Source organism: Tasmannia lanceolata, unplaced genomic scaffold, assembly GCF_043159265.1.
Source record: "Tasmannia lanceolata isolate RefF3 unplaced genomic scaffold, GAP_Taslan_0.1 ptg000005l, whole genome shotgun sequence".
NCBI classification, from domain to species: domain Eukaryota; kingdom Viridiplantae; phylum Streptophyta; class Magnoliopsida; order Canellales; family Winteraceae; genus Tasmannia; species Tasmannia lanceolata.
The window spans coordinates 6240170-6265938 of record NW_027518682.1 but is presented as its reverse complement, the minus strand read 5'-3'; the positions used below and the strand labels follow the sequence as shown (position 1 = coordinate 6265938).

The following is a 25769-nucleotide window of genomic DNA, read 5'->3' as shown; positions in this document are numbered from 1 at the left end:
ACGATCACCGTCGTTGGATCAAATATCAAGGCACAGCAATGCTCGGGCACTATATGATTATTTTCACCCTTTTATAAAATGATGATCGATTTTGAGAAGTGGGCTATGCCACACTCTCCCTTTAAAGTGTAAGAAAGCACATGATTGTTGTGAATGCCAATGTGATTAGGCGCATCGTGATTAAATGATTAGATTTGGATCTTCCTCATCCAACTAAAACTACAAAGACTTTCTTTTCTTCTTCTTATGTTTTTTTTTTATGTTTTTTCAAAAGAATTCCTAGTAGTCTCTTGTGATTCTCTGCAGTTATTTGCCTTGCTTTTGAAAAGGGTTGTCCCAAAAACCTTTGAAGTAATAGGTGAGTGTTGGAATTAGGAAAAGGCAAACTCTTCATGATTCCTGTTGCCTGCTTTTGTTTTGTCTTGTGCATTAAAGGTGTTTTGTAGGTAGTGTGAAGACCATTATTGAGTCCAAGCTCTCCACCGAAATGAAGTTGCTTTTTTACTTTTTCCTCGTGCCTCATTCTAGGGAATAGACCAAATTGAGGGGATTTGTTTTGAAGCCAAGTGATGCTAGCTGATTTCATCAAGATGAAAATTCAGCAAGTGGGGCTCGCACCCATCAATGGGCTCCACTTGATCCTAATTATAATGTGACTGAGAGAGACTGAATCCCTCACTCTAGAGAGATTCTCCAGCAAACACACCCTGGATTTTTTTTTATTTTTTTTCGTAAACACACCCTAGATTGTAGGATTGGGTCCATTTTTGGGAATTTTAGTTGAGCTCTTACCATATAATCAACTTGGGTTCGGGTTGTTTGCAATCCATTTTTTTGACAAAAGTTTAACCCAATCCGACCCAAATTGCACCCCTACTAGATTGCATTTGTATCTCACCCAATCACCAAGCACATTTATGGTGAACGGGAGTGATCACCTTTGGAGTCCCAATGTGGCACATGTGGGGGCCAGAAAGTGCTTGGCTGTTAAGAAACACCCTAAGAACCACAATCATTTAGGCCCTGTTTATTTTGCATTTTGAGAACTGATTGGGAGTCCAAAACTGATTATTGGACTAAAATTTACGTTTACAATCGATTCTCAGAATCCAAAACAAACAGGGCCTTAGCTTTCTTAAATTACAATTTATAAGTGGTAAAGGCATCGTGAGAACAAAGCTACTTTAAGTGGGGGGTTCTTATAAGATGAATGGACATATTTTTTGAGGAAAAATATGATCCCATAGAACAAGCGGACCCACTTGTCAACAATCCAAAGTATTTCAGTTAGGCCAAATCCACTCACATCTAACCCTCTATTTTATGGCTGTGAATTCATGGCTTCTGTATTCACAGCCATAAATTAAAGACTTCGAATCCGTCTGATGGAAGTAGGAGTGAGACAGGTGTTGAAGATAAGAAGGCTCGTTCCACTCAAATGCTTTCGTCAGGGTCATTAACTAAGGGTGGAACTTGGGTTGGGCTCAACCCGAGCCCGACAGGTTCAACCCTATCCCGACGGGTTCAACTGGATTTTGGCTCGGGCTGGGTTGGCATTTTCTCTGGTTGGGTTGGGAAAGGCCTTTTAAATTTTGGCTCGTTCCACTCAAATACTTCCCTTATTTGCTCGAAATTTTCTAAATAATAGCCTTTTAAATTTCATCAATTAAGAGGAAAGGAAAAATAAACAAGTTTTTTTCACTCATACTTCGTTCTTAGAAAATAACATGCATCCATACCCACCTTGGGCACCCTCGTATTATTATTTTTCGGCTAAAATAATAGCACGGAAAGCTTTCTGAAACTCACCACTCAGAGAACTCCTGGGTAGTTTGTTAGGATTTTAGAGAGAGAATCTAGAACGAGAACACAGAATGGAAGCGAGAAGCCTCTTATTCATTTCACCTATACCCTGTAAAGTTCATAAGAAACATAAGCTATAATTTTCTTCCTTTTCATAATTTACCTGAGATTAAGCTTAAATTGGCTTCTTTTTCATACTTTACCTGAGATTATATAACACATTATGAACAGTTTGATTCTCGACACGACTTAAGGTCGATCTGCTCAAGCCCCTGAAGATGTGTCTTTAACAATCGATATTCATGGTGCATTTTCTCTAGCCGAGCTTCAACCATGAGCATCTCATCCTTCAGATGGTAAATACGTCTCTCCAACCATGCGATAGCCTCAGAACGGTCGCTACCCAGACCACTCATGAAGTTTTCTTGAGAAATTAAATGGACTTGTGGAGCTCTAGTTAATAGAACAATGATGCTCAGCTGCAAGCAATGAAAAGGAGTGTAAACTGTAAAACCCATCAGAATGAAAACTGCAACTACACCACCAGATCAGATTTACAGCAATTTCCAAAATTCACAGCAACATCAATAGGGGGATGATAATAATGTGCACACAGTAAATCAATCAGAATGATAAAAATAGAGAACAATTAGATCATATTTCACACATGAAAATTTATTATGTGATTATCGCAACACTAAAAAGAAAAATAATGTGGAAAGTTGTGAGAGAACACACTTGAAAAGTTCCATTTGAGGCAATTGTCGCAAATAAGTATCCCACAATGGGAGGGATACATGGAGAGTAATAAGGAAGATAAAGATGGGAATAGATGAGATGGATCTTATTTGTTACAAATTACAATGGATTTGTCGTGAGATATCTCCCACCCAAGAGAAAGACCCCCGTGAGAGTCCTGTGAGTCCCGTCTTCTTAACAAATAATAACTGAAAATAAAAGTGTCTTATGAGCTTTGTTTCTTAGCCAAACAATTTTGGAAGATAAATCAGCTTGAAAAAGATCTATAGTTGGGTTCTCCTCCTAAGTTAGCATCTTCTAAAGGGTATCAATTACGTACTTGAGTTCATCTTATGAACTGACAAAGCTGATTCACTACATACGACACTTCTACAGAAAGATTTGTGCACGCATAAGAACCTCTAAGTTTCTCATTAATAACATCATAACTATAGGATCTTTGCGCTTGCCAACTATCCCAAAACCTATAGGTGATGGGAAAGGCGCTGCCATTATCTTTATTAAGGGTCGAGACCAGGGGGCATTGCTGGCACAAGGCCTAGGACCACGCGGCCAACCTCCAATCTGGTGCAGTACCCTGCCTAGGGCAACAATAACTTCAAATAACACCTTAAATAAAGAAAAGGTGAGCTTGCAGGGAGGATGCGACAAAGATTCAGGGGCCATGAGCCGACCTACATATAGATAATCATGGACAAACTGCACAACTTAGAATGCAAGGACCACATCCCACTTCATTGATTTACAGAAGGACTGAGAAGCAAACTCTGAAAGGACCACCCCTAGTAAGGATATTATTACTGGGAAAGTTGCTACAAGAGCTCATGAGGATCCCTAGGGCTCTTTATACAAGGATTAATTACTGTGAAAATTAGAGCACACAACTAAGGAAAAAGCCTGAAAATCGTTATGACAAAAAACATATACCAATGATAAATAAGAGGCTAGCCCTAAATAATACATTCAAGACAAGGGACGACAGTTTATGATACTCAGATATGGATACAAATAAGGGATTGGAGATACGGCTCGAAATTTTCCAAAATCCAGGGCAGGATAAGAGGAAGTGGGTATCTTATACCATGAGAAAATACAAATATTTAAAAAAAAAAGCCTACTAGAATCCACAAGACTCAAAAGAAAAATTGCACATACGCAAAAACAAAAAAAGCAAGAGGCATAATTTATTATATTTTATTGAACACAGAATACAATATATTGTATTGGACATGATACAATGGGCCTATTCAGTTTATATGGGTATCATAGATAGCAGCACCCTTTTAGAACATAGAATACAACTCACGCAGTAGTGAAGGAAGGCTATAGCACATACTATAGGTTCTGGAGAGCCAGGTCTATGCATATGATTATATCGTTGAAGTAAACATAATAGTCTGCAGGTACCTGAAAAATTATTCTTCATTCTTTGAACATATGATTTTTACAGAATTACATAAGTTTAACAGAGGTGGATAAAAGGCTTTGGGTTTTAGATTCATTCGGATTCTTTTCAGTTAAGTCTTTTTATAAAAGCCTGATTCCTTACCAGGAAAATTCAGTGGCAGCAAGGGTGTGGAAAATCAAGGCTCCTCCAAGAGTTTGTTTCTTTGGCTGGGCAGCGATAGCCAATAGGATCCAAACGGTGGACTTTCTGAGAAAGAGGAATATGATAATTATTGACCATTGTGCTTGTGTATTGAATCAGGAGAGTCGGTAGATCACTTATTCATCCATTGCAAAGTTGCTCGAGAGGTATGGGGAAGGATTCTAGCAAGGTTTGGAATGAATTGGGTTTTTCCCTCCTCTCTTAAAGAATTATTCGAAGGCTGGCCATGTAATCCATGGAGGAAAAAAGGAAAGGTTTTATGGTGGCTTTCATTGATGGCCATATTGTGGGTTCTGTGGATCGAAAGGAATAATAGAGTATTTGAAGGTAAAGCTAAATCTTCTTATTATTTATTTATCAAGGCCATTGCGTTAACTATCTCTTGGGCTCGGGCTCTTCCGCTTTTCCAATTTGTTTCGGCTTTCGATCTGTGGGAGGGATGGAGTGTAGTATGCAATAGTAAGGAAAATATTATGGTTACTACTCAGGTCTGGCGTCCTCCCCCTGAGGGGTTAGTAAAGTTAAATTTCGATGGCTCTAGTTTGGGTAATCCTGGCCCTACTGGGATCGGTGGTGTCCTGAGAGACAGTGCCGGTGAGGTCGTTCAGGCTTTTTCTGGTCCTATCGGAACAGCAGATTCGAGTGAAGCAGAGGTAAGAGCAGTTCACCAAGGCGTTCTGAGTATGGAAAGGAATAGATTAGGCAGTTGTATTGTAGAGGGTGATTCGCTTAACGTTATAAGATGGCTCAGAGGCTCTTTGATTCCTCCGTGGAGATTTCTTCATCTCTTTGATGAGATAAAAGACCTATCGGAAGGGCTCTCGGTTATATACCAGCATGTGAGAAGATCTGCTAACGCTATGGCAGATAAGTTAGCCAAAGATGGAGTTTCTAAGCAGGTTTTAGAGCTTTTTGATTTTTTGCCGCCCTAATATATTGTGGGGTTGTATCTGTCTTTCTAGGCATATATGTGCGTCTTTGTAATGAAGGGGGACCTTCTCAGTCTTCTTTTAATGAATTCTGTTACCATTCAAAAAAAAAAACATATGATTTTTATAGACTATTCTGTTTTTTTAATGGCGCATAGACTATTCTGTTTATGCCAAGAAATTCAATATGATAGGAAAAAAAATATAGGTTATGTTTCATGTGAAAATTCCACTGGACCAAAAGGTGAAATGCAATACCGAAAGAGCTTTCAAGAGTTCAGAAATTTTGTTTAGGTTTTTTTACGAGTCTCTGATAACTCTGACAAAAAAGGAGATGTTGCAGCTCAAAAAGATCCATATATTCAACTAAATAAAGAGGTGAAATGCAATGCTGAAAATTTTGAAATCCCGCAATAAACTGTGAGACAGACCATTCCAACAGAACTACCAACTTTAAGTTTTGAGGCTTGGTGAATTCATGCCAAACACTTGAAGGCAGTTTCTAGATTACTTGAACAAGAACATAGTCAAGTATTTTGCATGGCTTCAATTTAAAGCAAAAGTTAAACAAATCACATTAGACCTGGCAAAAGCGATCCGTGCCCGCGGGTCGACCCGACCCACCCGCAAATTTGCGGGCACGGGTCTGAGTTTTAGTGACCCGTCAAAAACTAACCCGCGGGTGACCCAACCCGCAAAAACACGGGTCGGGTCGGGTCAACCCGCGGGCACCCGCATTTTTACCTTATTTTTTGGAGAATGTTACCAGCACTACTGTTTTTTGATGAGGGCACTCCTCACTTTATAAAAAGTACAGTATGGCTTGCACCATAGGATTATCCAAACCGTCCATTAGATTGGCCATAGCCTAAATAGGTTATGCCCCAAAATTATTTCCATTGGTTGATTCTAACCCTCCGATCTATAGAGGGTTAGGATCAACCCTCTAACATTCAGATTGGAGGGTTAGGATCATCCTATGGAAATGATTTTTGGAGCATAACCTATTTAGGCTATGGCCCATCTAATGGACGGTTTGGATCATCCTATGGTGTGAGCCATACCATACTTTTAATAAAGTGAGAGTGCGCTCATAAGAAACAGTAGTGTTGATAACATTTCCTTCTTTCTTTCTTTTTATAGTAATTTGCTACCAAACTTCTCCTATGCCACTTCTCGGCATGTGGCCATCCATGTTGCAAAGATGCGCATAGATGGCAAAGATGTCAAAGGTCGCTAGCAAAACAAAAATAAGAAAAAAAAAGTAATCATTACAAAAAAAGTAAAATAGCTAAACTTATAAAGTTTTAAATGAAAAATTACCTAGAAAAGGTTATAAAGTTTTAAAACTACGAAAAAAATACCAATAAAATGTATAAAGTTATGACAATTATGGGAAAAAAGTGGTGCGGTCAAATCATGAGAATTAATATCCCCTGTTTGTGGGTGACCCGGGGGTTGACCCGTCCCACCCGCGGGCCGCGCGGGTCACCTAAATTCTGACCCGCAAAAATGCGGGTCATCTCCTGACCCAACCCGTGTGACCCGCACCCGCATCACCCGCGGGTTGACCTGGCCTGACCCACCCGTTTGCCAGGTCTAAATCACATGATAAGCATCAATATCTGGATACACTCAAGACAAATCATATGCAACAGACACTTTCGAACCTGATAAAAATGACTTTGGAAGCTGCTTACCTGCGTTAGGATAAGGATAACAACAAATGTGATGGCCAACACCAATATAGAAAAGTGACTTTGACTTTTCAGATACGAAGTAAATGTAGCCCATGACTCCCTCAGTAAAGATGCCATGGAGGTTCCATCACTCATGTCTCCTTTCATAGAATTGTCAATATGTGGAATAACATCCTTAGAATCGGATGCCCTATGTGTAATCCTTGTAAGAGTTCTTGTATCATGTACCCTTTCTGAAGGTCCCTCAAGATTTGTAACACATTTCAAGCCAACATCATTATTTTGCATTGCATTAGTGGCATTACTTGTAACCCCTGCATTTATTACCATAAAGGTTCATAAATCATGATATGATCCTGGAAATTATTTTGATTAAGAAAAGGAAAGTTCAATGCAATCTGCATAGTAAATACTATTTCAGGTATTACCATAAATGATTATCATATACAATGCACTCCTAAGGCCTGTTCGTTTGAGATTATGACAACCAATTGTGAGCCCAAAACCTATTATTGGACTCAAATTACATTTAAATTTGAGTCCGATAGTAGGTTTGAGGCTCACAATCTCGGTTGTCACAATCTCAAAGGAACAGGGCCTAAGTTTTAACAGTCAAACCTTCTAGTTTTGCAACGTTCTGCTTCTGCTTTAGCAATTCCCGTGCCTGGAACAAGTTTAATACTTCATATGAGCTTCACTAAAAAGGCATATTTGGTATAGGAGATAAGCTGAAGAAAATATTAGATATATCAGATTGACATGGAAAAAGTTACATTGTCGATCCAAATTGCATAAGCTTCCCGACACTCTTCTATTGTTGACTGCTCTATTTTCCCTGCAATGCTTGCCCACTTGGCAATAAATATCAATTTCATGTTTCAAGGGCAATGTATATAGTAAATCAATTTCACAAAAAAAAGGGCTAGAATTAAAAAGCAGACATCAACCGATAATTTTGAAAGGTATGCATACATAAACACATAGAAGTTTGCTTGACATCCAATGAATAGGAAAGAGGAAACATCATGTAACAAAATAGATATGGAAAATTCCACTAAAATGGTGGGGCCCACCCTATGCATCTGTGTGGAGATGGTGGGCCGACTCATGGGTGTAAAACAGTGGGCCCCACCACATGCATGGGTTTGGATAGAGATGGTGGGCCCTGACATATCAAAACACGAGGTGCAAATGGTGGACCCCACGCATGCTAGACATGAGTGTAAAATGATGGGCCTCACCTTATCAAAACATGTGTTGAAAAAATGATGGGCCCTTACCCATCAATAAATGAGGTCAGAAGGAACAACCACAATTGGATAGATTGCAATGTTTTGCTTCTGTAATAAATATGGAACCGTTGTTCTGTGCGTCAAGATGTTGAAAAAAAAAAGGAATGAGAACCAACTTAGCCGATTCTTGGTTTTCAACGTCAAGGATGTGGCAACTTTTGATGAGCTCGTCTATATTAACCAAGACAATGCTTGTCTTGCTAGTTGGACACATACTACACACACATAACAATTACATAGATACGGAAGCGACAATAACAACAGCTCTTGGCCCACGGTTATGTTAACAGCAGGCTTGAAAGCAGTATAAGGGAAGCTGATGTTAGCAAAGATTGTGCCATAATGGATTTAACATATGCTCTTCATGTTTTTGCCAACTCAGATGCCACTCTTTAAGGGGGTGAAGAGAGTTTGATGTGTTAAATTGGGAAGTATCCTAATTGTAAAAAATATTTTGAAGAAAAATGCATTTGTACTTAAAATGAGATCTTTTACTGTTACAGAACCCACAAATAAAGTACATAATATTTCTCCATAATGACTCGTAAGCCTTACGATGTGAACTAAATATGATTCTTAAACCTTAAGATGCAAAGAGATATACCTTTCCACATGGTTTTCCTTGAAAATGCCACGTTTACATATACCCGCACAACACAACTGTTTTCTTCATTATTATCTTGCTCTACATCCCAAATTCCCTGAGACACAAAGTTGCCAAAGAAACACAACATCAGCCGTAAATAATGATATTTTTCCAAGGGAGCAAACTCTTCTAATAGAATGAAGTGCTTTAGCTAATATTGTGGTGGGAAAAAGAGATGAATCTTTAGAAGACCTATTGTTACATCAGGTATTTGATAAAGGCATAAACTAATGCACATAGTAAAAGTGATTGCTGAGCTAAACAAATGGAAATCAACCTTAAATTCAGAAGATAAGGGGATTTCTAATGAGTGTGAACTTTGGTCCTGACTCAAAAGTCATCAGGAAGGGTATACTTCAGGAAGAGTATTAACTATATGAGAGTATCCAAACAGCCAACAACCCAAACAACCAATCCCGAAATATCACATGAAATAAACTTATGAGTGAACCCACAGTTATTTAAAATATTTCGAAATCCGAACAATGAAGAAAGACAATTGTTCTATTAGAACAATACACATTATTCAAAACATTTAAAGACAAGAAGAGAAAAAAGGTACACCATACATCCGTAACAGAACAAAATACAACCAAAACTTTGCAGATTATATCACCACTCAACCTTTCAACAGGCTACCCACAAGTTCAAAATAGAAAATCTCACATGGTTGCATCTTCTGATAGGTCCCCACAAGTTCATATCAAAAGAGACACTAAGACCGAATTCCAAAGCCCAAATTCTGATTTGGCATGATGAAGATGGTGTGGGGCCCACATGGGATGTTCCTTAGTTATGGGCCACCAACGTCCTGGCAGCATTTAGTTCCTTTACCTTTTAATTCATTTAACACACTAAAGTTATTCAAGAGGGCTGACCTATACCTTACGACAAGATTGGAAAGAGAAGCAATTCATAGGTTTTAGAGTCCTCGAGACATATGGACTTTTCTTTAAGAGTCCTTGTTTTACTGAAGTTATTTAATAGTTATTAGTTATCAATAGTCCTAGTTAGTTCTTTTGTCCAAGTGGCAAGAAGTAGTTCAAAAGGACTCCTACAAACCCACAGCCACAATAAATAGTTATTTAGTAGTTACTGAAGTCATGGGATGAGATTCAAGTCTACCTAGTAGGAATAAGGAGCTCCCATGCAAAGTGAGCTTCCTAGGATAGTAGTTCTATATATATTGTCGGCCTATGGCCATAATGATGATTATGATGAATAGAAATTATAGACCTTTGCAGCCATCATGCACTTTGGAGTGACATGCTTCATACCTAGGAGAGATTCCTAGGAACCCTAGAGTGATTATAGGTTCTTTTCCTTCCTACGCTTTTTTAGTTCATCTTCTTTATTTCCGTTTCTTGACTTCATTTAGCTTAATCTGTTGTTTGCCGATCACTACCATGATCCCTACCACCTTCCTAATCTAAATCCCTAGCCTAGGCATAGCCAAGAAACCATGGCCTTGCCTCTTCCTTGATCTTTATCTAAATCAAAGAAAACCACCCAAACCCTAAAGAAATCAGTCCCATCCCAATTGGCCACCATAAAACCTCTCCCTTAACAGTCCCATCCCAATCGGCCACCACAAAACCTTTCCCTTATTCCTTCAAACCCTAATCTCTCAACTTGACCACAATCCTAGCCTCTTTAAATGCTATCCACAGTCTTGCATCAATTTTCCCTCATCAATCCTACATCAGCAACCCTGATCTCTCAACATACGCCACACACGCATGCACACATTGTTTATGAAACAAGAATATTTGCACAAATATGCAATACCCATGTTTTACGTGACTCCATGATACTTATTTGCAATATTTCAGACAGAGTTAAGAAGAAACCTATTTCCAAGAAAGAAACCATGTTGCAAAAGCGTGTCTTTGTATTGTTCTTCAATAATTAAATATTTCAAATCTCTATGGCAGTAAATAATTTAACGACATTAAAATTTTCATAGATGTCGGGTTCAATCCAGATTACCTACCAAAAAAATTCATAGATGTCAAACAACTATAATAGTGTTTGGGCTTTAAATATTATACCTGGACACGAAAGTAATCCCCATACGGCACATCATTAATTTGTTGTGATGTCTCGATCACCAAATGGCTGGTAGACAATGAATGATTCAATATATCAATGGACTAATCATCACATGTCCAGCAATTTCAAAACAAACCTTAATAAAAATTTCTTGGCATAGAAAGGCAAATTCCTGATACATTACTACCCTATTGAGAAGGAATGTTCTTTTTTTCTTTTTTTTGAATGGCTTTGGGCAAGGGATGTTCACTTATTAAGTAAAGCAATTTGCAATTAAATGCATTCCAAAAGCCAAGATAATCAAGGAAGATGGATATAGAATCACTGAAGGCATCGTTGACAAAATTTGGTGCACAAACCACCATGGATATCAACGGCTCTTTGACAACAACAAAAACAATAATAATAAGCGCTTACTGTTCTGCACTCGAGCGCAGATAAGCTTATATGTGCTCGAGTGCAGAAACAGGGTGGCCCCACATTTTTTTGGGGATCCAAAGCATTCATTTGACGTGCCCTATCATAGATAGGGTGTGTACCAAAAATCAGCTCCATTGGATCATCCTAACCCTTTCATTTGTGGAGGGAAAAAAGGGGGAGATTTGTGGACAAACAGTATTTGTCCATTTTTCCCTCCACAAAGGGACACACCCTAAGATGATCCAATGGAGCTGATTTTTGGTATACACCCTATCTATGATAGGGCCCATCAAATGAATGCTTTGGATCCTCCCAAAAATGTGGGCCCACTGCTGTTTTATGCACTCGAACGCAGATAAGCTATATGCGCTCGAGCGCAGAAACACTTTTCCGTAATAATAATGCCATTCAAATAATAATAATAATAATAAAGCATGCTTCAATTTGAATTCTATCTGACAATTGACAAACGTCATTTATGAAAAAAAGAATAAAAGACAATGTCGATGGTTGTTTATTCAAACATATTAGGACTTTCAATATACTACAACGACAAGAAGTTGAAAAGTCCTGCGTGGTGGATGGTTCTCATTTGTCCATTGCATTCCAATATATGCACCACCAATGATAATTGTGAATTTCAATACCCTCCGACGACCATTTATGTCAGCATATGCGTATCATCCAGTAAGAGGGCCCTTAAAGACACCTTCAATAGCTAATTTGTATTCCTCCATCTCTGATGAACTATCATGGGTGCTTTACATCTGACTTTGTTACTTATTTGCACTGTCAATTGCATCTCTAATTTCTGGCTCCGTGCCATCACACTACCCATACTAACCCACTAACTCTATAGAAATCAGCTGGGAATAGAGAGCTAAATTGGGTTCCAACATCTGCTATGCAAGTTCTATTTGCATCTCTGGCACATTTTATATTTTGTGAATTTTGCTAACCATTTATGTTCCTCACAATTATTAGCAAGTACATCAAATATACAGAGTATCATCAATTCTCAAACTTCAATGCAAAAGTATCAAATGCTAGGCTTATATATGAGAATAGTGGGTGTTCTAACGAGAAGCATTCTTCCACTTTCTTAAACCAATCTTTCCATAAATTTTAGCATCAATTTCCACGACTATTTGGTTCTGAATAACAAATTAGGGAGACAGAAGCTAACCAATACTTATGAACTGGTTTAGAATAGAAATCCCTATTCCTTGCTCTACTTGATATTTAACAAATTGAACAGACCTTTTTTGTTGGCAAAAGCATATCCCCAGCAATCGATTCTTAACCTTCAAAAAAAAAAAGGCATATCCCCTTCTTATGTCATGTCCAGTTAGCATGAACATGTCAATTAGATATAGTTATCACCTTTTCCCCTCCCAACAACTACACTTGGTACGTTAGTTGACTTATAGAGCAATATCTATCTTTTTAAACCCATGCTCCTCGACTCCAATGAGATCAGAAAGTGTGGAAATTGCATTCTGACAAGGGCATTCCAACTTCTGTCCAATCACTCGGCTAACACTCTATTAGTTTGATTTTGGATGCCCGATGACATCTTACTAAGAAGCAGCACTTTAAACAGAGTGTAACATCATAAGGTGACTGGCAATATATATTAATGAGCGACAAAGGGCAAAAGAACTACTTTGGTACCTGTTTCTGTAGACTCGAAATTTCTGAACCTCCTGACAATGGCCAAATCTGGCACCTTAAATGCAACTCAGAGAAGTCAAAAATGAGATCTAGTGAAATCTTCAACATGACCAATAATGTAGGAGAAAATAAATCCATCTCTGTAATTATCATGCACAGAAAAATCACAACGATACACTACCAAAATATATTTTGATTGGATGCTGAAATGACACATCACGGGCATGTCCAAATTTCTTGTCCTTGTACCATTGAGTGCACTGAAAATCTGAAAGATATAACAGCATAGTATATAGGAGAAAAAATGTTTAAAGCATGATATTGAATAAACTCATTGCAGCATATGTCACTTTAGTCATCAAGGTAATTGTTAGCGTGACTAGCTACTAATTTTGAACAAAAAACTTCTCAATAAGGTAAAAACTTACCTTTGTCACCACATCTTGTATGAAATGCTTCAAAAAAATCAATGGCACCATCTGAGAAAAAGAGACTGAAGAGCGTCTCTACCCGAGTCTTTCACCATTCATTGAAATTTTGGATTAAAGCATGTCGTAAGACATAATGCGATCAAGGAAATCATTAACAGAAATTGAGCACAAATCACACTATATTTAGTACCAAAGAATGTCACTTTACCAGAAACTTCGACTCAGCAACCATTGTATAGCATTCAGGTACTGCCCAGCAAATATGTTACAAAATTGTCAAACTGAGGAAATGGCATAAACTTGATAGATGGAGAAGATACAGAAAAAAGCACTCAACTCTAGAAAGAATGCCACTGACAGTCTTTCATTGAAGGGCAATAGTGAATGACATCAAGTTGTTAAACTATCTGGAGATCATATAATAGCATTCATAGTCCAAGAGTAAAGTTAGGAGTCAACTAACCCTGAGGGGCATAAACATCCTCCATATTCCAAGTAAAAGACTCCCCATGAGACAAACACTCAGCATTTTCTACTCTCCCATTCTCTTGTACTTCTGAAAGCCTTGCTGATATGCTGATGTCGTTTTCACCATTGGATAATGGCTTGCGTTCTTCTGAAAGATAAGCATCCTTATTCCTGATTCAAGGACATCTAAATCAATTTCCAAGGTAAATCTCAATATAAGAAATAGAGAATGAAAATAGAATTGACTAATACCTGTCAACAAGATACAAATCATTATTTGGCTGTTTGATGTTCTTCAGTCTTTCTGATAAATCAACCAAGTTATCTTGGCTGCTTGTATCAGATTTTGACTCCTGAAGCAGAAAAGCCCATTAAAAACTGACAATGGCATTTAAGAATCAAAATCTAGAACCTGAAGAATATAAGTTATTGGAAAACATAAACAACAAAAAGGAAGGGAAATGTTTTCCAAAAGACCTTTAGACCAAGTAGAAATCAGAATATTTAATAATGAGGTTTTTTTTCATAATGAAGTTTGCATTTAAGAAGGAAAGTATAGCCTAATAATGATCACCTTGAGAAAAATATTGATTATTGTAAATTGATAAGCAACGCGAGTCAATTCCTTTCATCCTGTCAATGTTGTAAGCAGTGTTTAAAAACTCGTTGACTCGGCTCGGAACTCGGCCGAGTCGACTCGGAATGGTGGTGGCCGCGTCAAGGAGTCACAGACTCGGCCGAGTCCGAGTCATGTCGAACGAGAAAGATTCAGAAAAAAAGAAAAAAACTAGATTTCATGTGCAGAGAGTTGATTCAGAACAAATGCCTTCCACCGCTGCTTAACGAAAATATGATTCAGAACAAATGCCTTCCACCGCTGCTTAACGAAAATATCTTTTCACCGCCTGGTTTCGTTGGTTGTTTTCACATTGAAACGAAGATGTTTCAAAGAGGAAAAGGTTGTTTCACTTTTTCTCTTTCCTAATGCTTAGAGATGCCAGAGATATGAGCCGTTGGATCATGCCATGCTATCATGTCATATGTGGGACTCAAAAGTTGAAAAAATATAGGCGGGAATTGAATTTTTTAAGGGAAATGATTTATTCAGCCCTTTTTTACTTGGGATAGCCCCTCTAATGTAAATGAATAGCTATAAATATATTAAATGGGGCTGTCCCAAGTAAACAAAAGGGGCAGATATCTCATGCCTTATTTTCATTTATTTATGTGCTGCACACGCTACTGCTGGATAGCTATAAAGGCAGGCTAAATCATGAGCTAGCATGGCTACATGTGCTTTCACTAATCAACCAATAAGAGAAGTGATATATTTGACCCTTTATTTCATTTTTTTATGAAATCCGTGGAAGGAACTTCGGGAAATACACCAGAGCTATTTTATCATGCCTCTTTAACCCCTGTTCATTTAAATCTTTGGGAAGTGACATACTTGTCACAATTTTTAACTTGGGACAACCCCTTCTAGTTTATTTATGACTACTCTTTTGCACTAGAGGGGGCTGTCTCAAGTAAATAGGGGGAGAATATACCTCATCTCTATATTTTTTGTCTTTATTTTATTTATTTTTTTAAAAAAAAAAAATTACAACTCATATGACTTGGCCGCCTCAACCACATTATTGGCCGCGTCCGCACCGAGTCGACAAGGATTTTCTTTGGCCGCGTTCCGTGTTGTATCCGCGTTTTTAAACACTGGTTGTAAGTCTACCCTCATGATGTAGAGAAGATAAAGAAAGAATAGAAGAAAAGGAGCAAGAAGACGAGAAGCGAAGAAGAGAGGAGAGGAGAGGAGAGCACAAAAATTGTGGGTTAGTTAGCTCTCCACCCCCACAATCTAAGTGCTTATATAATACTCCAATTAACAAGATTACAATAGATCCCTTAGGGCCATCCAACGAAAGACCCTATAAATTATACACATAAAGGAAACTCAATCAGCCTAATTATGTTGGGAGTTATCTTAACACTCCCATTCAAGATGGTGAATAAACGTCATTCATGTCGAACTTGGAAGTTGGAACAAATACTTCCAAATTGACTTCATGCGTGAGCCTTTGTAAATATGCATGGCATCTGATGCTTGGACTTTACATACGGTGTAGAAATCACTTTATTGACAACCTTTTTACGAAAAAAATTACAATCAACTTCTATGTGCTTAGTCCTTTAATAGAACATAGGATTGGGTGAAATGAATATTGCAGTTTGATTGTCACAATGCATCTTCATAAGTTGAGGAATCTTGAAACCCAGCTCTTCCATCAGTCTTTAGCCCACTGTTACCAGAAGCCTCCTAGTAGGGTGGGAAGATCACTTCCATGGAAGCTCACTTCGGAAGCAAAATTCTTCTCGCTTCCCAAATTTAAGGGAAACATGCTTCCCATGTGCTTAATCTTAATTAAGAGTATGCTTCTTATTAGTGTGATTATTTTTTCCTAAAGGAGTATTTTTCTCCTTTTGATAATTCCAAAGGAGTGTTTTAAAAAATGAGAACTTGAAAGTTAAAAAAACGACTTAAGTTTCAAATTAAACTTATGACCTGTAATTCTAATAAACTGCAAAGTTCTCTTTACAACTTGCAACTCTAATAAACTACATTAATCCTTCCTCCCTAACATACTATAACCCTATCTCTTTCTATACACTTCTTATTCGCTTCTAATTGAGGCTTATTACACTCATTATGTTGACTTTTGATGACATTTTATACATGTTTCCTCTTTACTTTACTTTAGATCTTTTTTTCTTCCCGCGTTTTCTCTTTTCTAGACCCCTCACGACCTACTTTCGCTTCCCGCACATACTTTCCACTTCGGCAACTATGCTTTAGCCATATTAGCTCACACATTGTGCGAGCCATTGTTCGATGTCCTATCCGTACTGGATTGAGCAACTATATTTTATTTCTTTCCGCACCAAGTTACTAGATTCCATATATTTCCTCCAACGAATGTACAAATGTCAATAGTTGACCGCCTGTCTAAAGGTGATCCCACTAAATCTACATCTGGAAAACTTTCCACATTGAAGTGATTCTTTCTCTTGAACACAGGTCTTTTTCCAGGTGCTCATTAAGATGCGTTAGAATATGTAGAATAGCTTCCCAATGATACACAATAGGACTTCACATGAATTGAACGACAACGCTAGTGTGTAGTTGTGAAATATGTAAGTTTTCGAACAAGTCAAGGATATCGATCAGGATCTTCAAACAATTTTCCCCTATCCTCGATCAGATTTATGTTGGAATCATTGCTCTATTGGGTTGCTCAAATGTGGCTAGGAGATTAGTGGAAGAAGAAAGTCAAGAGGGAGAAGACAAGCATGGAAGACGTATTAGAAGATTAGCGGAAGATGTAGGGGTGTCATTACCAAAATAGAGAGTCAAAGAGAGAAAAGAGAATAAGACAAGAATCTTCTCTCCTCTTCTTCCACCCAAATTCCACCAAAATGGTGAAATTTGGGGAGAACATTAGAGGAGGGAACATTGCCGCCACGTAGGAAAAAAGGCAATAATGATGCATGGACGATGTCCGGTGATCAGAGGGAGTTTCAATGCAAAATGGCAACCAAACATGCTTTGGGCAATTCTTTGGAAGATCGTCGGCGTTTCAAACGCCCGATGATATGATCTCTCACGTTTGAGCAACCAAACATGGCATAAGGGTGGCGATAAGATTTGGCCCCTAGCATACCAATCTCAGACAGAAGATCACTAACATTCTTTCAGACAGACTGATGCAAATGTTTGATCTTGTCACATCAATCCCAAGAAAATAATGTAAAAGTCCTAAATCTTTGGTATGTACATTATCATGTAGTTACCTCTCAATCTCATCAATTTTCCTTTGCTTATTCCAGTAACCACAATGTCATCCATGTATACTCCTAGAGTCACTATTGCCATTCTACATTCATACAAATACAGAGTAATCCCATGGCTTCTCCGAAATCCAAACTTGATGACAATTGAGTTGAATTTATTGAATCATGCATGGGGAGACTGAAAAGTAAGAATGAAGAAGAAACGATGATCCATGTCTTGAGATGCCCTTTTCCAAAAGGAAGATTGACTCTTAATTTCACAAATAACGACCATGTTTAGGTGAATAGTAAAACTAGAGATGCTCAAATTCAAAATGTGGGAGTGCCTCTCCATACGGAGAATTTGTATACATTGAAGATTTTAAAATATGTAAGTATAGTAGTAAACAATATATAAATTAAGTAATTAACTTATTTAGTAAATCCATTAGAAACATGAGGATCACAAGACATGGAAACACTAAAACCTATCATACGTGGAAACTTCTAAAAGCCTAATGTATTGTTTCTGATACGACACGATAATCGGATGCTTCAGGAATACAATGTATACTTTTGCTCGTCAAATAAATGTCTTGTTATAAACATATGCCGCTCTATTTAAATTAACTATCATGTTTTTTGCTTGTTAGTGCCATATATTCACAATTATGACTTTATGTACGCATAAATTTATAACTAATTTCATTGCCTAAGTTTTTTTTTCTTGGAATGGTAATTTCATTGTCTAAGTTAAATCTAGTTATGTTTTATGATATTTTATTTATAAATGACTTGTATCTTCTCTCATGGCACGGGTACACGTTTCTGAATATATATCCTACATATTCGAAAATACTGAGTCATATCTCCGTTCATGTGTCTGTGTCCGTATGTGTTTTCGTATTGGGTATCATGGACTAAAACTAAAACTAAACAATTATTAAAAATCGATCGAGTCAAAGTTGGTCATGGTCATGGTTGCAATAGTTGGTGGTAGAAGCAAGAGGCTCATAAGCAGAAGTCGGGATAGCAATGAGATTTCAAAGTGGGAACAGAGGTTTCCGATCACTAAGGGTTGACTAGGGCAATTTCTTAGTGAATCTGACAATTTCTCAAACCAGGGATTTTATAAGAAGTTCCAAATGCCTACAAAGCATTATGGATAAACAATGAGAAACGTTAATCTCGTCATCATTCTTCATATGCATAAGCAACCAAATCTATAGACACCAAATTAAATTTAGAAGAACCATAAAATTAAGTTTTAAAAATCTTTTACTTAAAATCCTTATTTCAATTTATACGGCAAGAAATCATAAATCAATATAGATACTTGGCCATATGTAATATCTACGAGTAACGGCGAGAAATCATAAATCAATATAGATACTTGGCCATCTGTAACTGTAATATCTATGAGTAAAGATCAAACCTGACGATCTAGGAGAGCTTTATCACTAGTACTATGTTGTGACCATCCATCGACAATGAGCCGGTAAGCTTCATCACGGGACAAAAATGATGCAAAGAAGTACTGCCAGATCAAGATGTGGAACAAAATATAGCAGACAATCTCGTAAGTCTAAATTAGATCATAATATAACACATAAAACTAACAGACGATCACCCAGTTTCACGAAAACCCCAGACAATTTACAGCTAAAGTTTTTTCTCTCTCTTGGGGTGGAGGGTAACATTCACATGCATGAATACTGAAAAGTCTGAAATAAAAAATTACCTTTTTACCTCCAGACACAATTTCTATGGCATTAGGGAAGATTCCTGCTGTTTTTGCTTTCCGTACACATGTTACTTCATGAAAAGGGATTGTTTTCTGCAGTACAAACTTATGTTAACATTGACTTGTGTACGGTTAACATTGGCATAAAAAGCGTCCAACAAGTTCAGACAACCAATAGAGGCTTCAGTGTTTGTTTGTACCATATCACTTATCATACAGTTTACAAATAAAATCCAAAAGAAGTATGAGTATGAAATCTATACAAGCCCTCTCAAAGTCTTTTAGTCACAATCTGTAGCTATGCTTTTTTCCTCCCAAGTAGCTTGTGTAATACGAAAAGGAGATCATCATTAAAGAGGCATAGAAAATAGCAGTGATAAGAGCACCTGACAGTGCATGAAATATGTATTCTCCTGTTGAAATTCAAAACTGACTTGCATAACTAAGGAATGTACATCTCCAAAGAAAGCCTTGGATGAGCTTCCTTGGCCTTCGAGACAATTGTCTGCACTATCACCACTATCATTTGAAGGTGCTCCGTACAAAGATCATCGCTCAGATGCTTGCATAAAACGACTGAACACGAGTCAAACAACGTGCCACCTCATCATCCCTTAATCATAGCACACACTTCCCGTAATACATCCTTTGCCAAATAAATTGTTTCTTCTGCTAGAATCATTAGATTTCCATAAAAGTGGTGGCTTCATCTTTTATATTCGTTGTAGAAAGACATTCATTTCCATTTCCATCAATTAAATTATTTGCATGGCTATCCCTTGGCACATGAAAATTATTTCAAACTCTAGTTCTCCATTTCACTCAAAGTTGTCCTCACTAGTGTTGATTCTACCCGGATCGCTTCCGTGTCAAGTTCTTTTAAATAGTATTGAATATTTATCAGTATTAATGCAAACCTAGGGTTTGCAAGTAGACTTCAGAGAATTTAGAAGCATAAAATGAGGGTACAGATCAATAGCAACAGCAACATACAATCCCAGAACGGGTTAAACAAAGCATTATAATCAAATTCAGCTGGGGTATTCAATGAAATTTGAACTTAGAGTTAATTCATCAAAAGAAATTGGTTCATCCCAAACAAGTTGCATACAATAATCCAAAGATATCAACTAACTAATGAATAAAATCACATCTTAACACAAATTTGTCACAGAAATCAGATCTATAAAAAAATAACTACGGCCCAAAAAAAGATTAACGGAGTATGGAAGTAATCGTGGATGGATGGAACTGGGTAGGTAATCAAGTGACAAGGGTTAGAGAATGATCAGGTACGAGTTGTAAGGGTGATGTGAAAGTTTTCGAGTAGAAAGTGTTTGAAGAATGTGCTGCAAAGATAGAGATGATTGGAACCATGCCCCTGGGGGTCACGATCCGGGCTTCATGTCTTGATTGTCTGCTACAGGAAGCGTCCAAACGGAGAAAGGAAGCTAGAGTGAGGGAAAGAATGACTGATCTTAGCCAAAATAAGGAGAGATGAGGGAAAAAATGACCAAGATCAAGAAGCCATTAAGATCAGGGAAAGAAAGGAAGATCAAGATCTAGAAAAGATCAAAGATCAAACATCAAGATCAAGATCAAGAAAAGAAAATGAGATCCTAGCTTACCCACAAAAAAGAAAAGAAAAGAAAAGGTGATCAAGATCCAGAAAATATCAAAATCAAGAGAAAGGGAAAGAGGAACAAGGGGGGAAAGATAAGGGGAAAGGGGGAACAGTTTATAAACCAACTGGAAAGGTTGAAGAGGAAGGAGGAGATATGAAGGTAGGAAATAAGAAAGAAAGATTATGAATGTAGGATGTAAAAAGGGAGAAAAGGGGAGCACTAGTAATAGCAGGTGGAGGTGTGAAAGGAAGAGGAGAAGAGGGAGAATACTTTGAGGCTAGCAGATCCTTCAGCTTTCTTCAAAGCGTCAAAATTCTCCTAGGGCTTCCTCCTTTAGGTTTTTTATATGGGGATGAGGGGTCTTTTGCCAAGGTTCATACTTACTAAAAATAATAACTCTGCACTATTTTTAGTAAGTACAAACTTACTAAAAATAGTAAGCCCACACTATCCAAAAACAGTAAGTTTGTACTTGAATTAGTGATGTGTTTGGGCTCGGGTAATGGGCCAAGGGTAATGGGTAGTGGTGGGCTTTAGGTTGATATGGGCATCCCCAACATCTAGGGTAAATAAATGTCACTAAATCAAGTTAACAATTGCAAATTGATGGGAATAGATTTAGTTACAGTAGAGATTAGAAAAATTCTTAATGTCAAGTACTGATCCATTCTCATCAAAACTAAGTTGCACAAAAAAGCATTGCTGGAATTCAGGAGTGTATAGTTTGCAGTATAGCAAGTAAATGTTGTCATATTATAATTCTCAACCCCTATACCGAAAGCAAATTGTAACATGTTTCACTTCCAAGTTTCAAGCAAATGTTACCATGCAGAATAAACTCCGAGAAAGATCAAGTTCTAACTCTTCTAATAAGAATCATGTACTGCAAAGATATCAACAAATATGGAAGAAACCGGAAAAAGATAAAAGTGATATAGAAAGGAACCAGAAAAAGATAAAAGTAATAGCATGTCGTAAATGCGTAGCATAAATTAGTCTTTACCAAGATCTAAGGATCCAACATGAAAAAAGAAAAAAATATGAAAAGATTTATCCATACCTTTGTCTCAAATCCAAATATGTTTGAATAGAAGCAGACATGATGAACAAATAAGTACATATGACCCTGTAAATTACAAGTCAAATTAGAGAAGACAAAGCCAACCATAACTTTCAACAGCATATGCCATGACAGATTACAAGCCCTGAAGACCTAAAGGTGAAGACTCATGGCTTAAGACCTAAAGGAGTAGATTAAGGGTCCCTTTGGAAACCTATAAAAGACAGAGCCAACCATAACTTTCAACAATGCCACCACAGATTACAAGCCCTTAAGACCTAAAGGTGAAGATTCGGGGTCTCTTTGGATAAGTATAAAAATAATCTTATACACAAATGGTTTTGAAGTAAACTATATTTATTTTCAATAAATGGTTATAATAGTTCAAGAAATGATATAGTTAATGGCTTCCAAAGAGACCTTAATGTCCCATTTGGAAATAACATTAAACGGAAATAATCTTATTTGCAAATAAAGACCCATTTTGGTGGCAACCAGAGAGGGCCAAATTCTTGGAGTTTTAGAAAATGAAATCACCCAAGAAATCCTTGCTAAGATGAATCACTGTGCAAGTTTGAATAACAAATTTTATTACTAAGACAGAAAAATCCTCGCTGAGGTGAATCATCATGCACATTCATTTTTCTTTTAATGAGTAAGAAATTGTATTAATAAGAAGGGTAAAAACATAAAGGGTTCACATCAAGGAATGGGAGACAACCCCAAAATCCAGCCAATGTCCTCAAATCCCTTAGCAAGGGGAGATGGCAATGCCATTTTCCTTGCTAAGAACATAGGAGCGAGCGATATTTACATTCAGAAGAAAAAAAAAGGATGAAAGAAAATATGTAAGTGAATGAACTAGAGTGCTGCATTATCTGAAGAACTTCAAAATTAAAGCCGATTACTCAAACATCTAAGCGGAACATTGTTTACCTGAAGAAGGATATTCTCTTGGAAGGCACAATTGAAATCTTGGACAAGGACCTGTTTATATGAGGACAAGGATGAACCATTCATTGTTAAGTTATGAACCATTCATTGTCAAGTCCTCATTAGGACAGGTTATGCATATTCTCCTGGAAGGCCCAATTTTTAAGTTATGCATGAAAAGAAAATAGCTTCACTAAGGCTAGATCTTGCAAAAAAAAGAAAAAAAAATGAATAACTAGGAAAAATATCTAGCTGGAGAAATTATCAAAAGAAAGAAATCATTTAACTACAGCAAATAGAATAAGTTTCATTAAATATCATAGCAAGAAATTGACAAGAAAGAATAAGACGCCAAATGAACAGCGACAAATAGACAAAACATGTTTCACTGTTAGATGCAAATAAAATTCACATCACAACCTCATGTATTATCCAAAAATAAATTAGCTAGGACACAGAAAAGCTAAACCATTTTAGACGAATTTAGGGAGGATTGACATAGAAGTACTATGCATCGAATTTCACAACTTTTCAAGCTTCGAAAATGTTGTGTAGATGTCTTTATGCTGGCAAATTTATATGGCACAATCAGAGGGATTCACTGAAATGGGTAAAGAGGTGCATCCCCATATACATTTCTCTCAATTAATGCCTATGACTCAAAGATATTAAGGAAAAAATATCCCTAATGGTATCACCACATCACTTGGTTCGGGTTTAACAATGTGCAGTCAAAGTGTGAGATGCATCCACATGTGAATGTCTCTCAATCGATGCATATGCAACAAAGATATCATGCATAGAAATTTTCTCATGGGGCACAAGTCTTTGAACCTCATTTTGAGGCACGCTAAAGGCCTATGCCCTAAACAGCTTCAAGAACATTGCAAGCAAACATACTTGGTGTGTTTGAGTAAGGAACAAACTTTTTTTGTAAGTAGTTATGAATTATTGTAGTAGAGAATCTAGTTTTATGCTTTAGCAAAACTAAGAGGATCCATGACTCAAAAATTCAAGAACAAAAACGTCACTTAAGAACCTCTAGATCAATAAATTCTCGTGTGAAACACTGCACAACTTACTCAATTCAAACAAAGGTCACTATTTATATATGACAGTGTTTAAAAATGCGGATGTGGGTCAAAACACGGCCAAAGCGGTGTGATCGAGTAATCAGTTGAGTCAGCCATAACTTGGAAGAGTCAAAAGAGTTTTGATTGACTTTCTAATTACGGACTCAGACAAGAATGAGACCAAGGTAAAAGGTAGTCGACTCAGGGTAGTCAGCGACGACGCGGGGGAGTTTTGAAACTACAAACAGTTGTGTGTATAAATAGTTGCAAAAGGAAAAGAAAAGGTGTTATCACAACGATGAAACTATGAAAGCATGTCATGAAGATAAGTGTCCAAACGGACAGTTATGTAGGGTGTTAGGGTATTATATGTATGTCACTTTGCTTCCAAGAATTATAATTATTTGTTAGTATTTTCCTTCTTTGTCTGCTATTATTTTATTGTTGACCAGGCTTCAAAGAGATGGAAAGAAATAAAGAGTACACAAGGTCAATCTGGACCAAGGGGAGAAGAGGCTGATACACATTAACCCTGGAGAGATCAGAAAGTGCAGAAAGCAAACAAAAACTTTCGGATGCAAAGATCCATGAGAAAGTTGATGCATAAAAACCCATTTCAAATAAGAGCTCCCAAAATGAAACGGATTAATCAATTGCATTCATTATTCAACAACAATGCAAACCGACGCCAAATTTAAATTGCATTGAATGTCTTTTAATGGAATTCCAATTTAAGCACACAGATAATTTTAGGGCAAGCAAATGACAGTGAATGTCTCCAAACAGTAAAAGATGAAATGAAAAAAAAATAAAAATTCCGTATATCAAAAATTGAATGAGGCTTACTTCCTCTGGTGGGAGATGAAACAAGAGACGGTACTCTTCGCTTTTTAAATAGGCTGCAGACTACAAAACAAGACATCAAACACAAACAAAGGTTATTGTAAAATTAAAAAAAGGGTTTTGATAACGAGTGCCCTCGGTAAGGTGCATTGGAAACTGAATTACCTTAACGAGTGCCCTCGTTAGCAGAACCTTTAAAAAATATACCAATAATTTAGGCCCTGTTCGTTTAAGATTATGACAACCGATTGTGAGTGCTAAACCGATTAATGGACTCAAATTTAAAAAAGTAATTTTGAGTCCATTAATCAGATTGGAATTCGCAATCGGTTGTCATAATCTTAAATGAACAGAGCCATAATAAACAGACAATCGTCCCTTAATTTCAATGCAATCTCCAGAAAATTTAAACAAAAAACGCAGAGAATTCATAGATCAAACCTGGATCTCAACATCTTTGGGAGATGATTCGGCCTGATCGTTACGGTCGGAGGGATCGCCATTTGCCGAAATTCCAGAGACAGAAATACTGGAAGAGGAATCGGAACAGGGATCAGGATCGGGTTTGGAAGAGGAGAGAGAAGGAGATGGCTCTACAGACGGCGGTAGTTCGCTCTTCTCCTTACTTGAAGCAGATACGGCCATGGCAGAAATCTAGGGTTTCACAGAGAGAGAGAGAGAGAGAGAGAGAGAGAGAGAGTGGGGAGTGGGGTTTAGGGTTGTTGGACTTTGGAAGACTCAAGGGCGACGTTTAAATGGCGTAGGCCTTGAAAGCTTGAGAGAGAGAGAGGGGGTTGTCCTTTCGTTTTACCAAATAAAGGCATTCCTCAACGGTTTGAAAATTGCGAAACGAACAAGAAAATGGTCGGTTCGTAATAGAGAG

The 25769-nt window shown here is 37.4% G+C and overlaps 1 protein-coding gene across 2 annotated transcripts; it reads right to left on the bottom strand.

The window, feature by feature from the left end:
- Window positions 1-1647: 1647 nt before the first annotated feature.
- Window positions 1648-25769, bottom strand: LOC143877251 (protein VASCULAR ASSOCIATED DEATH 1, chloroplastic-like). Of its 2 annotated transcripts, XM_077379201.1 has the most exons (19): window positions 25328-25766; window positions 24890-24949; window positions 22974-23024; window positions 22038-22103; window positions 19350-19445; window positions 19044-19145; window positions 14036-14136; window positions 13779-13954; window positions 13524-13564; window positions 13313-13400; window positions 13066-13152; window positions 12885-12939; window positions 10790-10856; window positions 8697-8793; window positions 7574-7635; window positions 7419-7464; window positions 6801-7114; window positions 2007-2282; window positions 1648-1912 (listed from the first exon to the last, which is right to left on the bottom strand). In XM_077379201.1, exons 1-18 carry the CDS (start codon window positions 25529-25531, stop codon window positions 2025-2027), a joined length of 1971 nt encoding a protein of 656 aa, XP_077235316.1. In that variant the 5' UTR covers window positions 25532-25766; the 3' UTR covers window positions 1648-1912; window positions 2007-2024. The 2 variants fall into 2 exon arrangements, with proteins under 2 accessions (XP_077235316.1, XP_077235317.1); XM_077379202.1 differs by lacking the exons at window positions 1648-1912; window positions 2007-2282 and having other exon boundaries at window positions 6964-7114; window positions 7574-7651; window positions 25328-25769.

Excerpts from the sequence above, each read along its gene's own strand:
- LOC143877251 (XM_077379201.1), bottom strand. The coding sequence starts at position 25,531 with ATGGCCGTATCTGCTTCAAGTAAGGAGAAGAGCGAACTACCGCCGTCT. Across the intron at positions 13,955-14,035 it reads GATTTGTATCTTGTTGACAG|GAATAAGGATGCTTATCTTT; the intron begins GTATTAGTCAAT and ends TCCTTGAATCAG. Across the intron at positions 13,401-13,523 it reads TTGCTGAGTCGAAGTTTCTG|ACTCGGGTAGAGACGCTCTT; the intron begins GTAAAGTGACAT and ends GAATGGTGAAAG.